Source organism: Camelus dromedarius, chromosome 6 (assembly GCF_036321535.1).
Source record: "Camelus dromedarius isolate mCamDro1 chromosome 6, mCamDro1.pat, whole genome shotgun sequence".
NCBI classification, from domain to species: Eukaryota; Metazoa; Chordata; class Mammalia; order Artiodactyla; family Camelidae; genus Camelus; species Camelus dromedarius.
This window is the reverse complement of record NC_087441.1, coordinates 16,312,476-16,329,600: the sequence shown is the minus strand read 5'-3', so window position 1 is coordinate 16,329,600 and position 17,125 is coordinate 16,312,476. Positions and strand designations below refer to the sequence as shown.

Genomic DNA, 17,125 nt, shown 5'->3' with positions numbered 1-17,125 from the left:
CCCTGTTTTCTGTTCTGGACTTCTGTTGAGCATGTCTAGGCCTGTGTCCTGATCACTTTTTGGGGTGGTATTTGGAGACTTTGAAGCATACTACAGAAAAACTCTAAAATCCCTTTTCACTATGGTTCCATGCAGTCCAGTCCAGCTGCACCTGCATCTTGCAACTGTCAAGATGATTTCATGTCACAGTTCCCTTGCTGGAGGTTTCAGATACCCAGCCTCCACCCCCCCCCCACACACTTCCTTTGAGCTCCTTAAAACTTTACCCTTGCCCCCCTCACCTCCCCTTCTAAAGATAACCTTGGCTAGGTCATTACTGAGAACTGCAAGTCCATTGCACATGAGCTGATCCCTCTCTTTTCCTTTCATCTCAAAAAGTGTTGGCATCTTTGCGCATCCATTATTCTTCCTTCCCTCTGTTTCTCATGAGGAATTACCCCTCTTCCCTCTAAGACTAACCCCTCCTCTGGGTATCTACTCTTGGCCCAAGTAATAATTATGGTTCATAATTATCCCTTTGTTTTCTTGCATTTGGTCTCTCTCCATGGAATCCTTCCATTCCATCTGTAAAAATGCCCAGAATCCTTCTTTGTTCTTAAAAGCACTGTCCCCTCCAGCTACTATTTTGCCTCCTTAACTATGCTATTAAACTCCTTGAAAGTGTGGTGACCTAGCCCCAGCTTCATGTTGTGACCAGCTGTTAATTATTATAAAATTGTTGAAAGAACAATTCAGAATTTGCAACAGTTAAACTCCTGATAATTTCTTTCTGGTAGAGATAAGACATGACTGAGCAGTCAGGAGGTCCCAGGCCTCTGAACCGTGGTCTCCTGGAATTCACTGCCACTTGCAGACCACAGCCCAGTGCTCTGTTCTCCGTGTGGGTGACTTGAGCATATTCAGAATATTCAACGATGATTATAACAAAGTGCTTCTAAGAAATCGGGAATCTACATAGCTATTCAGTTGGAAAAATCATAAAATCAGTTAATGCCCTGAGGAGAACATAAACAAAAGATGCTTTTGTCTTTTAACCTCTGAATTTGTTCCTGAGAGTTTGCTGAATAATTAGGAAAATTCCATCTGCTCCAGGATACTTTCCCTGTGCTGAAAACCTGCAGCTTTAGTCCTGAGTGAAGCTGAGAACTCATGTGGGTCCAGAGAAGATGGTGAGAAGCAGTGTCGTTCGTTATAATCTATTTCATTTGTTCCAGGAACTAGATAGTAAATCAGTGCTTACCGAGGACGCACCACGAATGAAGACAGATGGGACAGTGGTGCAGCGTGGGTTATAAATGCATTTGGTATTTGCGTTTAAAGTCAAAAAAAGAAAATATATGTAGATCATTCTAGAGTCGGCCAAACATTTTTCTAGTTTACAGAATCCCTAGGAAATCTACCTCGTGGGACTCCTGTAGCAGGACAAAGGACATACATGCCAGCTCAGGGTGTCACATAACATGGCATCCTCCAGCCTACAGGGGTCTAGGGGGCAGCCTTGGCCGTCCCTGTGCCGTGGCTGGAGGGACCCTCAGATACCTTTCCAGGAACTGACAGTTGACCATGAAGATACATATGAGTTTAGTGAACATATGGATAATTTTTCCTTGTCGTGTAGGCAAAGGGAACTGTGCTATCTGACTTGCTAGACTAAAATTTCTCAATAGCAACTTAGTTTACTGAGAAATTATGTGTAAAAAGTATACTGTGGACACTTCAATCGATGAGCAGTAGCAGTGTGAGACATAAAGTTCCCGAGGGAGATATAAAGCAGTGTCAAATGTGGTTTTTCTGCCACTGGAGAAGTTTACAGTTAAAATGAGGCTGTGTTTACCCCGCCCGCCCCCACCCCATCTCCTAGCAAATTATTAACCTTCCTTGACTCCATAGTGATGGGTAGTGTGACATGGCTGAGTGTTGAGAAAGTCATGAGCAAAAAAAGTCTTGTCTTATCACCAACTGCCCAAAGGTTCAGATTTGTGCACCTTGTGCCATCCAGGAGGAGAGAAGGCAACATTTGTACCATCATTCTTTATTCATTTTTTCCCCATGAGACAGTCACCCACCTCTACCTTAGTTGTAAGGAAATCGCATGGACTAGTACAGTATTGTACAGTCACCAGTTTTATTTTTTTAATCTCAGCAACCAAATGTGGAGAATTTATTAGTTCTACATCTGCAATGGAGTACATTCTTTGAAATAATATCAAAATAGAGCAATAACTTCTAAATGGTTTAACCTGAGTATAATTTTGATTGCCTTTTAATTAAGGGGAAAATCACAAGCTAAAAAGAGTAACAGAATTGAAGACAGTTAAAAATCAGAATAATCAGCTGAGAAAAAATGTAATCTCATAAATCTTAATTTTTAACCACATGATAATAGTTTCTTTATCCCTTAAATAACTTTTTCTGTGCCCCCGCCCTCTGCGCTGTTTCTCAGATTGGAACTCTAGCATGGATTAGGAGAATTGCCAAATATCTGTGAAATAAAAGACTTTCCCTCCACCCATCCCATCCCCCAGGATAGCCTAGAACAAATGAAAACTGAGAAAGTCACAGTTCCATCCAAGAATTAGCTTTGTGTAGCCCTGATCTAAGAACTCTCATTGAAAGTGGTCTCAAAGGCAGGTGGGGGAAGAATTAGGCCAACTAGGGTATAAACCTTTAAGTAATTGTTCCTTAGAAATAGATAATAATTTGGCACATTACAGACTGCTGCTAAAAATGATTTTTAGCAAACTCTGTCTTTAAAAATAGCAAAACTTGGGGAGATGGTATAACTCAAGTGGCAGATTCATGCTTAGCATGTATGAGGTCCTGGATTCAATCCCCAATACCTCCATTAAAGTTTAAAAAAACCCAAAAAACTACCTCCCTCTACCAAAAAAAAAAAAAAAGAAAGAAAGAAAAACTTCAGGAGCATCAATAGGACAAAAAGTAGAACTTGCTACTTATTGGTTCAGAGGTTGGCTTTCATGAATTTTGAACAAGTTTCAGATTTGAGGCAATTCCTTTTATGATTTTTTAATCAACCTAGTACTCTATCCAAAGAAGACTGTAAACGCATGTAAACAGATTGCTATTTTTCTTGGTGGAGTGAAGAGAGATCTTTTTTCTCTGTTGGAGTTTGCCGGATAATTTAGGGGGAAAATGAAATGAAAAAAATGTGTGTTGGTGGGAGCAGCTCTGTGAATGAGGCTGTACTGGCATTGCCTGTTTGCCCAGACGATGTATTTTCCGCAGTGATCTCCTTAAAACTGGTCAGAGTTTTAACATCTGTTCACATCTATTCTCACTTGAAAAGTGGGATCTTCAAGGAGCAGCAGCAGGGATGTCACAAGGCATGTCACAGTGCACGCCAGAGCTCGAGGGAGCGCTCCTAGCAGGGAAATTACTGATGTTTCCTGTGATCATGAAGCAACATGTGCTTGGCTAATTACTGCTCTCCGACCGCTCTCACATCTTGAAACTCTCCATGACCCAACTGCGGAAATCCTGTTTGTCTGCCTCCCACCCTCTCCCCTAAAGAATGAAGACTAGCAAATTGCAAGGCTGGGCTTGTTTAATGAATGCGATTTGTTTTTGTTGAACCAAAGACGCATGAGGTTTCGGAGGCCATTAGCTTGATTCTAGATTTGAGAATGACTTTGTGGCCCACATCTTTAGATGAGTAATATGGAGGGTGTATGTGCTTATTAGATGATAGCCTGTCCGAAGGCATTTTTCTTTGTTTCCAGAGGTTCCTGGAGTAACATGACCTTTGATGGTAGGTGAGGTCATCTTGCTGACTTCAGGCAGAGCGATATCAGGCCTGGCGCAGACACCTGAGACTCGTTTTAATAAAAATGTCCTCCAGATGCTGCCCCCTTCCTTACTGACCCCTTCAAAATCCAGCAGTGGTCTTCCTGAGATCTTAGTAACCCTAATGCTGTAACCTGAGGCTCTTTCTGGTTTTTTGGATAGAAATAGCAAGTTCTCTTGTAATATATATATATACAAATTACATTTTATATATATATACATATATATATATATATGTATATATATATACCATTTTTGTTTCAGTGCCTTTTCATTCATTTATTTATTAGAACATTAAAAATGAAACAGTTTTGCCTTCTTCATGTTAAGGCAACTTCTCCCTTCCCCTCTCAAAAAGAAAAACAACTTACTTTGCCCAGACAGATTGAACATTACTTTTTCACAGTTCGCAACAGGAGTTTGATTTTCATAGAGGCATTGATTGCCTTGGCTGTGGGTTTATTTGAGTGACTATTGAAATACTAGTGAGTAGGAAGATATTATTATTTGGTCTTACAGGGCCTGGTAAAGAGGCCTGAAAACAGCTTGATTCGCTGGAGAAAGAAACTTCCTGAGCTAGAAGAGTAATACTTTCTATCCATTTAGGTTCAATAGCAGGATGATACTACCCAAACTAATTAATAGTGACATATTAGTTAACATATTGCCATCAGCAGGTGGCTGTTTGAGCCGGGGTGAAAATGGCACGTGCTCCAACAAATTATTATACCCTAGAGAAATGTGCAGAGTTATTTTTTAAAAGCTTTTTAATAATGCCAGCAATATGATTTTTGGGGGGCAAGAGATAAAACTGGGGGTAACCCTGGAGAGCTATTGGCTAGAAAACCAAACCAAAACAAAATCAAAAGAGAGCAAAGTTGATTCAACCTTTCCCCAAAGCTTTTCCAATTAAAAAACAACAAGTAAATAGTTGAATCCAAGCAACACAGTCTGCCTGTCGTATCAGAAATCACAGGGGAGACCCAGGCATCCTCATTCTTCCTTCACACTTTTTTTTTTCCTTCTTCTCCTTTGTCCATTCTCGGTCTGTCAAGGGATTCTTGGCCCAGGGCATAACCGTGACAGAGGGACAGGAAACTGGAATCTGTTGCTGTCTTTTCCATTTCAGAGGAATCACTGTGACCATGAAGGGGTTAAAACTGTCAACACGGATCAGACCTTGGAGATAATTAGTGTAATATCAATCCCAGAACACTGTGCAGATGACCACACAGTAGCAGATGAATTCTACTAGGCTAGTGCTCTGTACGAAATCCTCAGTAATCTCTTTCCAGCTCATGCACAACTATGCTTTTTAAACGCCTATGTGAAAAATTACTGTTTGTGCATACGACGTGATTATGACTAAAGATGATTGTGCATCTTTTTTATTTTGGAAAGAGCACTTGAATTAGCACTTGCACGTACAAGCTGGACAGATACGTATCCTCTGAGCATGAGATAGGTTGCCTTTGAAATGTTTCACAGCATGTTGGACTGTCACTTTGACTAAGGCTGCCAAAATGTAGACTTGAGTGATGTGATTTCAGAGGGCAAACTATTACAAGGTATACCCGAAGTTTTTTTTTTTTTTTACTTTCCTTTCAAGAAACATGAAAGGAAAAAGAAGTAGATTTTTTTTTTAAAACAAAACATTGGCTTGAGAAGGATAAAATACATTTTTCATTAATTAACTTCAAAGAGAAAATTGATAGATAAAAAGCAGAGACATGAAGCTGTTTGTCTAAAGTACGTGTGGTAACCAGAAAGGGAGAAGTATGACTTAAGAGTTGGAGCAAGAATCCATGATGGACTAGGGGAAGAATGGGTAAAGGAGAACTTAAATAACCCCGATATGTTCAAATCCACAGGTCCCAATGGCTGGCATCCTAGAGTACTTAATGAATTGGCCGAAGTCATCACAGAACCACTAGATATCATTTTTGAGAACTCGTGGAGGACTGATGAGGTGCCTGAAGACTGGAAAAGGGCATATTTAGAACCTTCTTTCAAAAGGGGAAATGGATGATGACCCTGGAAATATTCATCAGCTTAACTTTTTTGCTTGGAAAAATTCTGGAATAATCAACTTAGTATACTGGGTAACCAACTTACAATAGCTAGAAATAAGGCAGTGAAACATCACACATGAAGAAGTACTGAGTTCATTTTTTAGAGACACACCATTGTGAGATAGAACCTTATGCATACTTTGGGATTCTGCCCTCTGGACTATGAATTCTTGATGAAGATAAATGAGGTTGGCTAAGGCATTTGGGTACCAACAAATTTTAAGTGTAACACAAGGCAAAAAGTTTTCTGGCATTAGCTAGAAATCACATCACTTCTAAATTAGCCTTTAATTTGAGAATGGTCATTTTAATTTTGCATTTTAAGATGTATTTTTTCACTTCATGTAGGACTGTGTTTTCATAGGTTGAGATATTTTATACAACTCTATAGCGTAGTTTGGTGAAGGAATTCTTATGTTGAGGTGCTTTATATAGTTATTTCATATATAGGGACAATTATTAAGCTGACAAATTCAGGAACATCAGCAAGGGAAGGAACTTTTCTCTAACTTCTCTTTTTAAACTTAATCTGGCTGAAGTTTAGTGTTAGGATTCATGAGTGTCTTGCTCTGACATGCACTGAAGAAGAACCAGCTGCATAACTTGATGGCTAGTGGACACTGCCATGGCCAATGGGAATGCCTTGTCGCCTTGTCCGTCCTCACTCCCCAGTTTCCAACGTCAGGCCTTTGGGGGACAGGGAAGTGAGTGGTGGCAGTGGGCCATAAGAGGCCTGAGTAACCACAGCCAAAAAGGAGAGTAGACGGAAGTGGGAGGAAGAATTAAGATGAATCTGGAGTTTTTCTAATTCCTACAGTTCTTGCCTTTGAATGTTGGCAAGTTTTCTTTTCTGCTTAGAAAATGCAACTCTGTTGATGGGACCAAAAACTTAGTTTAAAAGGAGATCATCAAGGAAGATACAGATAGGCAGCAAGCTCCTGGGTCAGACAGCTGCCGAAAGCAGCTGGGCAGTATTGTATTCCAGAATCTTCCCTGCACCACTTAGAAGTACATGAGTCGGGGAGGGTATAGCTCAGCGGTAGAGTGTGTGCTTAGCATGCACGAGGTCCTGGGTTCAATCCTCAGTACCTCCGTTTAAAAATAAATAAATAAATAAATAAACACCCCCTCCCCACCACCCCCCAAAAGAGATGTATGTAATTTACATTCATTTCCTCTTGATGCATACTGGTCCCTAGGAATGGGTAGTCAGCTAAGGTCTCCAAGGCTGATTTTATTACAATACTGCTTTAAAAATCTAAGGTTTACATAGTTTAGCTACTTCAAGAGATAATTTAGACACTGGGTAAAATCAGCCTCATTCTTAAGTACAAATGCAAGGAAATTAAGCTCTAAAAGCCTGTATATGTTGTCTTTTAAACGACGTATTACAGCTTGCAGTTTGTAAGAGTTAGAACTCTAATCAAACTTTCAGCATTGTTTTTTCAAGTGAACTAGAGTCTGTAAAATTTCCAAGCTGAGTTTTTTCATTTTTCAAGGACTGGGGGTCTTTATAGATGATAGATATAATTTATTGTGATAATAAATGGCTTCCTGTCCGAGACCTCATTTCCAGGTGTGACGTCTGTGGTAGATTTATTTCACAGATGTACATTTACATGCGTTTGTTGAACTGTTGCTAGAAAGGGCCCAATTTCTGAAAAATCTATTACTTTCACTGTGGGCATTATGATGCAATCTACCACAACCAAAAAGGAGATTCTCTGATTGTTTTAAAATTTATTTTCTATTTGTATAATATCTAAATTCAGTTATTTTGCTAAATTTAAATCTTCTTTTTGTGTCTGCTATTGGAATTTGAAAATCACAAGCCTCTACCTAAATTAAGAGGCACAATCTAGAACAGTGAAATAGCCAATGGATTATTAAAGACCTCTTACCCAAAGCTAGAGGAAGGAAACTAAAATAAGCAGAAAAATATTAAAGGCAGCTTAGTAATTCCTTTGTATTAAGCTTAAGAAGAGTTATTTTTTCATAGTATTTTTTTCTTTTATCTAACATTCATGATACTCTAAATTTTTTAAGGTAAAGGAAATAGCTGAGGGGCAAATATATTATCAAAACCAGAGGATTATCTTGCTTTGTATTTCCTATAACATCAAGAGAGGTTACAGACTTTTACTTCATAATATTGAGGAATTTGGAGGATTAAAGCAAAATTTTTCTCATTTCATATTAAAACAAAATTTTTTGAGGTGAGGAAAGATTTTATTCACATATTTCTTGCTAGAGAGAATGCATAATTTTAAGGGCTCCTACCTCACCAAAGGCATTTATAGCAACATGGGATAACTGTACTCAAGCAGTTTTTCAATCCAGAGGAATGTACAGCATCTTGGTGGCGTGAAATTAATAGCAAAAACAATAAGCCTTGAGTTTTTATTTTAGAGTTCCTCAGATATTAGTTCAAATTCTAGAATCATGTTGATAGCTTTTTCCTGTGGTGAATCTGTTACAAACATAAGCTATGGTGTAGCATGAGGTTTGATCTTGAAAAATTATTAAACTCATCAGAACTTTTCATCCTTGTCCATAAAATGGGAACAATAAATATCTCGTATATTTCTTAAGAGGCTTAAGAGTTCTGCAGCATATAGTCACACAGTTCTTAGTTCTGTGCTTGACACATAGTAGGTGTGCAATGCCTTGCTCCCTTCCCTTCTTTTTTTCCTGTTATAGGAAACAGATTATCTTAAAACTGACTGGAACACTCAGGCATAAATTGACATGTCCTTATTGCTGCCTTCAACCAAGTGAGTAGGGTCCTTTACTTTCTTAAAGGAAGGATGAAACAAGGTTACAGTAACTGCGCACAGTAGGAGTTGAGTAAATGTTTATTGACTGAATGAAAAGAATGTGATTTTTTAAAAAAACAATGAGCGAATTCCTAAGGCCAGCACTTTTCAAGTCTGGGGAAATAGTCACATAGACACGTAGAAAGGTGTTTTTTTCAGTGTCCTCTTTTTGTGACAGCTTTAGATTGACACATTTGGTGTGCAAATTAGTGAGTGGTGAATGTGCATTTTCTTCTGATTTTATGACCATGATTTACAAATTAGGAGTGCAAATGTGCATCCGCCATAGCCTTTTCTGGGATAAATCCAGCCAAGACACGAAGCAGATGATGGTGGATCAGCAAACTCTTTTCTGTGTGAAGAGAAACCAGACGCACCAGTGACTGGGAAACACCTGCCAGCAACCTGAGGCGAGCCTGTTGGGATTGTGCTCTGTGAAGCATCTGAGCTTTATAAATGGGTCCCTTGCACCGGCGTTGAAGAATCACAAAAAGGAAGGTTGAAGAAAATTCAATCCTTGGACAAAATGATTAATTTTTACATATAATGTTTAATTAGGTGTCAAAATATCATATTCAGGCAGGTGGAAGATTTCTAAATTTCAAAGTAAATAAGGAATAAAGAGTAGAAGATTATATCCAGAGACAGACACAGGAGGTGAACAAGAGCTTCACCTTAAAAACTGCCGGTTCTTCATTCCAACCATGTAACAGGGAAGTCTTCAAAGAGATCAGCTGACAACTCATGCTAAGAATAAAGCCATCATAGCTGCTGTATTCAGTTAAACAAAATAAGTTGTGCAGAGCAAAGCAAATCAGCCAGGCCTTTTCTCTGTTAGAATTTTCTAATTTTATTATTCGCAGTCTCAGTGGTCATCAATTAAGTATTCCTACATCAGATGTTTTGCACTATCAGATTCTTTGATTAGAAAATCCTCTTCAGCTTTATGTTATTAATCTCTAAGGAGATAAAGTCAAATAACTTCCTGCTCCAGGATCATTATTTTAGATATTTCCATAAAAGGCAAAAAAAAAATGGTAGTTTAGAAAAATGAACACCACTTTTTTTTTTTACTTATCAAAATTGATATTTTCTTTTAAATTGTAAATTGTTTAAATTCCTGGAAAGGAAGTGTTTTTTTTTTTTTTTATTGTTGTTGTTAAAAGATAACTTTTAGAAGAAAATGGGAAGTTAAATTCTGTCTCAAGAGCTCAGTGGTATTTTTTTGACAAGCTGGCCAAAATTTCTTCCAATGGAATGAAAGGAAGTCAGTCAACTAGTAAATGTTGTTTGAGACAAGAAATGTCTTTTAGAGATGTATTCTGTATCACGCCCTCTGTCAGATGAATTTTCCCTTGTTATTCCAAAAATGAAACGCTATGTTGGACACCTTGAGGGCAAAGTGGTATATTGATTGGGGCAAATATTAGAAATTCTGTTGTTCATTGAAGTTGTTGCCCTGCTTCCTAAGCTTGACAATATTCTGAGATACCCTATGGGTTACTGAAGCATTATTTATTGACAAGCGCTGCCCGTGTAGAAATGTGTGCATGGGTCTGAAAAATCATCTTGTGTCCATCCAAGCAGTAGAGCAAAGGTTCGTTCTAAATGAAAGTTGCTGTGTGGTTTTGTGTGTGTAATTGCAATTGACACGTTTTTCCTTTCAGTTACTGTTTTAAAAAGGGACCATGGGAGAAGGCACTACAGAAAGCCGAACTGGAACAGCGTCATGAGCCCTGGGACGTATGCATGTGCAAGCACTGTGATTTGCAAACATATGTCCGCTGCTCAATAAATGTTCCAGCTTTCACAGCAGTTCCGCCTTGGCCTCTTTTGTAATCGTTTACATTTTGATGAATGGGATAGAGTCTGTGCATTACTTAAATGGACCATATATAAATGTTTATGGTACTGGAGCATTATGGTTAGCATGGGAAATCAGAGAGCTAACGCAGAAGAAAGGGGAAAGCCAGGCTCCCCACACTGCATGCAAAATTCAAATAAATCATTACGATGTGTGCTTGGATGCTTCTGTGCGATGGTTATATATGTGTATGTTGTGGCTTCCTCCCTTCTCCACCCACCCCACTTTTGACTGAGAAAGTACTTTTGAGGGTGATAGCATGTGATTCGGTGCCAGTAATTGTGGCTCCTCCACAGTAGGAGGTGAGGTGGTGGGATATATTAGGTGGGATTGCAAGTGACATTTCTCCACATGGGATCTGCTATGGCTCCCAGGGTCCCTGAATCTCCATCACCCAGTGGTTGTGATTCAACTCTAGATAAGCAGCATCTCTGGGATCATGAGATCTAAATCCCAGCCTTACCACCTTCTGCCTTCAGGACCTCAAGTGAATGAAATAATTCTTGTAAATGCTTAGCGCAATAATTAGCACATGATAAGTAGCCCTGGACATTAATTCAGAGGTGTTTAGTAATAGTGTTTGGGTTCTGTGTGAATGGTGTCGGGTGACAGTTTTGATGATGAATAGCTGTATTTATTCGTACTGAATACAAGACGAGAGGAAAGTAAAGTTAAAGAGAGGAAGATGTGGAGCAAATATTAGGAAGAAGTATGTAAAATTTTGATTTTTAGAAATGAAAAGGGACCTGAGGATGATCTAGACGGGTTCAGAAATTGTGTAGTTAAGACCTGAGGAGCCCTGAGCATGTTGAGGAGCCTTGAGCATGTAGCATACCCACAATGCCATTGGGCTGGTGATAAACAGTTGAGGTTTTCCCAGATCCTCTAATCCTGGCTTTTTGTCTGATGTCAGATCCTAGAAAGTATACCTACAGGTATCTGTGGCATCTTCAAAAAAAAGACCCATCTTTCTAGACAGCCTTAGATTCAGCTTAGGTTCATAGTTCTCAAGGCGTAGTCTTAGAATACTTTTGTTCATAAACTAAAGCTCCAGCCAGCCCCAGGGCTCTGCGTGGGCTAGTACTGAGGTATGAAAACCTAATCTTTCAGCTTGAAAATCTTACACTTCAGGTGTTCTTTGATCTGTCAGCATATTTAGAAAAGTCAGTAATATTGGTGGACAGCATTAAAATGTATTTTTAAAAATGGGGAAATACGTGCATGAAGTAGAGATCCGAAGTAAGGAGTATTTGATAAAGAACAGGATGGTTTATATCATTAATAAAATTGGTTCACCTAAGGCAGCCTTTAAAGTCTGCCAACTGAATCTGCTAAATGAATACTTCTAGTTTCATTCCAGGCCACATGCTGCCCCACTGAGGACTTTTAATTCAAAAGAGTAATCTTGAACAATTTGAAGTGAAAAATTCAGTCCTCATCTTCCCCCACCTTACAGTTTCTCTCAGGACAGGGTGCACTCACATAATTATGGATACTCTTTTGGCCAACCTTGTTCTCTACTTTATTATATCCATGTACCATTAACAGGATGTCTGTGGACTCTCATCTGTCTCTTGGTTGAATAATGAGCATGGATTGTGAATTGTGTATATTCGGTGTGTGCATTCTTTTATGTCCTTTGAGCTCCATCAATTTAATTTCAACTTCTTTTTGGAAATTAATCAATCTACATAATAGCATTTGCAAAAGTAGCCATTTTGAGTGAAGAATATACATTTAATTTCTTTCTAAATCCTGACCTATAAATCAAAAGCCCTGAATGCAATCCAATTTTGGCTTTCCTGGTGAGTAGTGGCTAAGTCACTTCCTTTTACTCCTTTGCTGTTCTCAGATCTGTAAAACCTGAACAGCATTACCTAAACGCACCTTGTGAGAAGTTTGGGAAACAGATGGTATCTGTGAATAACATTATGTCTTTTAGAAGAAAGTCACAGAGTGGCGTGGTCTGGTTTTTCGCTCAGACCTCCCCGAGGCTGTGAGCACACCTGGTTCGCCCCGACGCGGGTTGTTCCCCACTTAGTACTTCGTGGTTCTGGGGTATTCCTGGCAGGTTGTAGGTGCTCAGCAAGTCTTGAATGAACGAAGGACCAAGTGAACTTTCCCATGTGCCGAAGGAAACTGAGTGCTGAAGTTGTATCCATTGGTTCTACCAAGGCATTTCCTGGTCTCAGGGAACTTGGAACTTGGTGGCCTTTGGTTTGAAGGAGAGCATGCCTTTCACTCTGAAACCCAGGAAACCAAGTTTCCCTTTATCAGGAATTCACCTTGGGGTGTAGTTTCTGTTGTTATTCAGGTTCTCTGACTTTCCCTTTTCCTTTTGTATAAAACTATAAATACAATATTTTATAGAATAAAAATTGACATGCTCATTTAGGTTTTCTTTTGCAGAAATGGACTAAATATAATTTGTGAAGGCATGTGAAAGGACTAAAATGACACGCTATTTGAATTATGATTTTCTGTTGGTTGTATTTTCCTAGTCTGAATTGTGAGAGGAATATCATCTATTCCTACAGTTAAAGTGAATAAAATATCAACCTATTCCTGCAATTAAAGCTAATCAAATTATGAAGAATGTACTTATCACAGACATGCGAGTGTATGGTGTGCTGCTAGACAAAATACAAATGTATTTGGATAACCTGTGCTACACAAATAGGAACTTCCCTCATGCATTGTATTTTTGAAGATTTTTTTCTTTTTTTTTTTTGAACTTTTTTTTTATTGAGTTATAGTCATTTTACAATGTTGTGTCAAATTCCAGTGTAGAGCACAATTTTTCAGTTATACATGAACATACATACATTCATTGTCACATTCTCTTTCGCTGTGAGCCACCACAAGATCCTGTATATATTTCCCTGTGCTACACAGTACAGTACATGTTTTTTAGATATATTTTGAACACCCCTTTTAGATATATTTAATATGACCCATGATTTTATCCCTGGAAAGAATTATTTCTGCCCTAAAGATTACTTTTACTTTCTACCAATAGAAAGGCAAAAAAAAAAAAAAAAAAAAGTGAAATAGTTAAGTAAGTTAAGTCAGTCCAGGGTTGTTCAGACTGGGTTTAAATTACAGACAGCACTGAGAATTACGGATGCTTGAGAAACTTGTAACTCTACCGTGATCACGCGCCTTGCCTTTCTTTTGTTCTGCTGATATGTATGGATTATGTGCAAGGAAGGGAAGAACATGAAGGCTTTGGAATCACAAAAACCTGGATGCAAATCCCAGTTCCCTCCTCCTGGCCGAGTGACCTTAAGCAGGTTCCTGAACTCTTTCTGGTCTGTTTTGCCATCTGAAAAGTGAGGTTAATAAAACCCCCTCAAAGAGGTCTTGTGGAAATTGAACAAACTAGCCTGAAACATAACCGATAGAGCGTCTTGTGTTGAAGGAACGAGAATCCTTACTAGAGATCAGGTAGGCAGTGTCGGCAGGTAGGAAGTGGAGGGGTGGAATATAGAAGGAAGTTCTGTGACTCATGACCTAATATTGTTTTCAAGAAGTAAACCTAATCACTCCCCCCCAAAAAATAATAAAATAAAAAATAAAATAATTAAAAACAAATAAAATAAAATTGTTTCAAAATATGTTAGAAAAAAGCATTCTTGCATTTCTCGGGTTGATTACAGACAACATTTAAGCATGTAGTTACCAACACTTAAAAGGAAATTTAATATGATGCCCCAGACAGTTCAAAGCATTCTAAATGTTTGTTCTCATTTAATCTTCCTCACAACCCCATGAGGTAGATGTGGTCTTTATTTGAATTCGACAGCTAAGGAAACTGAAATAAGGACTAATAGATAATTTACCCAAGGCCATTCAGTCAGTAACTAGGAAGGCTGGAATCTGAATCTCAAGAGTGTAACTTTAAGCCTGTCCTCTTGACCTTTATTTATGTTTTATGAGGCCAAATTATTATGAGACCAAACATAAGGGCCATAAATTAAGAAGCAGGAGAGGGCAGATGGATGAGTATAGGGTTTATCGTAAAAGAGGCAGTGCTCGAGGAGTCAGGAGATGGGGAGAAGGTGTGAACTGTATTGCAAGTCTAGGGTGCCACAGAGAGTGAGACACAAGTAAGTGCCACTGAGAAAGAAGAAATGTTCAACTATTACACGATACAGCTTTTCAATTAAGATTTTTATTTACAACTTATTGACAGAGTTATCTTAGACTTACTTGCACATGGAGGTTTATGATTTATATCTCAGACGTACATCATAAAAGTAAAGCTAAGTCAGCGTGAGGTAATTCTTCAATGTTTTTCAGACAGACTCCTCTGAGTCACTTTTGGACTCAGGTGCGTCCTCCCAGTGTCGTCATATGGCCGGCAGGAGTGCTGTGAATGCGGTCTGAGTGCCTCTGTCATCTCTGGATTTCATCCAAACCCTTCTATGACTTTAGATGCGGAGGCTCTCTTGATCTCACCCGAAGCTGTCTGCAGAAGGTTTCCAGACAGTGTCTCATCCTTTCTTCACAGGGTCATTAAGTGGTTCTTTAGCTGAAATGTGGACTTGGGCTATGCAGCTGTGCCATCAGGAATGGCATCTGCGTTTGCACGTGTGCACCTGAGTGGCAACTGCATCAAAGTCGGCTGCAGTTCCCTTCCATCGTTCTCCACAAATGTGTGCATTCAAATCCGTGAGATATGCTTGCATGTCAAGTTACGAGGAAATTTTGACCACTCTTCTCATTTTACTTTCTGTCCCTCTAATTACGCTTTAGTAATTTTGTCTGTAACTACCTTAGACGCAATAAGAATTTAAAAAAATTTTTTGTAGTTGAGTCTGTAGAATTCAAATAAAGACCACATATTACTCTCCAGTGGCTCTCTGACGTGATTTACCCCATAGTCAACTTAATACATATTGGTAATGTTTGGTTATCTGTTATTCTGTATTTCATTGGGATCCCTGGCTCGTGGAGAGTCTTTAAATAATGATTTAAATATTATTTTATAGAATTTAGCATCTTGCCCCATGGAATAATAATAATTTTTATTTGGATTACCGTAATAATGTCGCCCCATTACAGAGTCAACCATCGTAGCACCAGTGCCCCTGCCCGCTGTTGGAAGCAGGAGTTTGTTCTCACTAATGCTTTGGAGTAAGAAAGACTCTATATTGTAATTAGAATTCCAAGTGGCAACTCATAATTTGCTGTTTGGCCTTCAAATACTAGAGCCTTGTTAAAAGTTTCTGAATGTCTTCGGGAGCTCTTAGGCTCTCATTCCTTGTGCTCAGAGTATCTGTGACATGGAGAAAGAGGGTAGGGCCTTGGGACCAGAGAGAAAGACCAGACTTCCTACTACAGGTGAAAAAATGCCTTGGTGAAAAAATACCAAGTGATTTCATAGGTCAGAGCAAGCTATATACAAATTCCATTTAATCCGTGCTGTTACTGCTCCATTTTACAGGTGAGGAAACTAAGGTTCGTAGACTTTTTAAATTCCTTAGGAAATTCATTTCACCTTTTTCATTCTAGGTGTTCTTAGATTTATAAACGGTATACTTGTGAGTACTAGCCACATCCTGAAAATATACTGCATATATCAGATGCTTGAAGTGGAAACTAATTTTATTACACTGGTTTTTAATTGCTTTTCTCCTCCATGCCCTAAGGCATGACAATTTTCCATTTGAAATCACCTTATACATTTTGAGAGGAAAATGAACATTTTGGAATTTTTAACCCCTCCCCCAAATCATTTTCTGTTACACAAATTGATTCTTCCTATTTTGTCTTAAGTGATTGATAATCTTTATTTATTTTTTTTTAAGAAAACTCAGGAGGCAACTTCCTACCAAGGTCCAAACATTTCCAAATGTTTCTGAATATTCTCCATGCTGCCTAAACTGAAGGTATTTAGTGAGCAAATAATTTTTTAGTGGACCTTTGAATGAGAAAGCCTAATATCTTCTGTACTTTTAGTGAGCCAATAATCATTCAGTTAGATACATAGCAAACTGTAACCTTCACTAGTTCTCTCATCTGATAAAATCCCAGTGTTAGCATTAGAAATATTCCCTTTAGAAAATTGTTTCATTGCCCTCACCAAATACAAAACAGAGTAGTATTTATATATATGTTAAGACAAATTCAAGAATTTGATAGATGTAATTGATTAAGGCATAATTTAAAGGAATATTAAAATCATCGCCTCAAATTCTCAAGACTGTCTTCTTTCCTTCTTTTTCTCTTTCTCTTTCTTGAAACTGACAACAGAATGAATCAAATATGTCTCTTTTAGCCCACAAGTTCTATTCATCTGCTTTTATTTTTCTATGCTTTAATCTTCTTCCAAGTACATTCAAAGAATAAGCAAATATATTTTCTGAAAATCTTGGCCCATTTCCTAGATTTTGGAGGTGTGAGGAATGGGTTGGCAAAAAAGTGATTTTTGAATGAAAAATTAAATCTCTACTTAGATGTAAAAACTCCAGAGACATCATTGATACAAACCAAAGTAGCCATTTTTAGTAAGGAAAACATCCAGGTTGTATGTGATTTTGATGAATGAGTTAAAGAAAAACCAT

At 38.4% G+C, this 17,125-nt stretch overlaps 1 protein-coding gene across 3 annotated transcripts in view; it reads left to right on the top strand.

Moving 5' to 3' along the window:
• The window catches only part of SAMD5 (sterile alpha motif domain containing 5), a 370,146-nt gene that overhangs the window by 41,483 nt on the left and 311,538 nt on the right, over positions 1 to 17,125 (top strand). Inside the window, exon 2 of one of the 3 annotated variants that reach the window (XM_031456515.2) lies at positions 5,676 to 10,507. The exons of the other annotated variants lie outside the window; for them this stretch is intronic. Within the exon in view, the coding sequence (XP_031312375.2) occupies positions 5,676 to 5,738 (63 nt within the window). The 3' untranslated portion in view covers positions 5,739 to 10,507. Of the gene's footprint in view, positions 1 to 5,675; positions 10,508 to 17,125 lie in introns of those variants that run through there. 3 annotated transcript variants of the gene reach the window in all.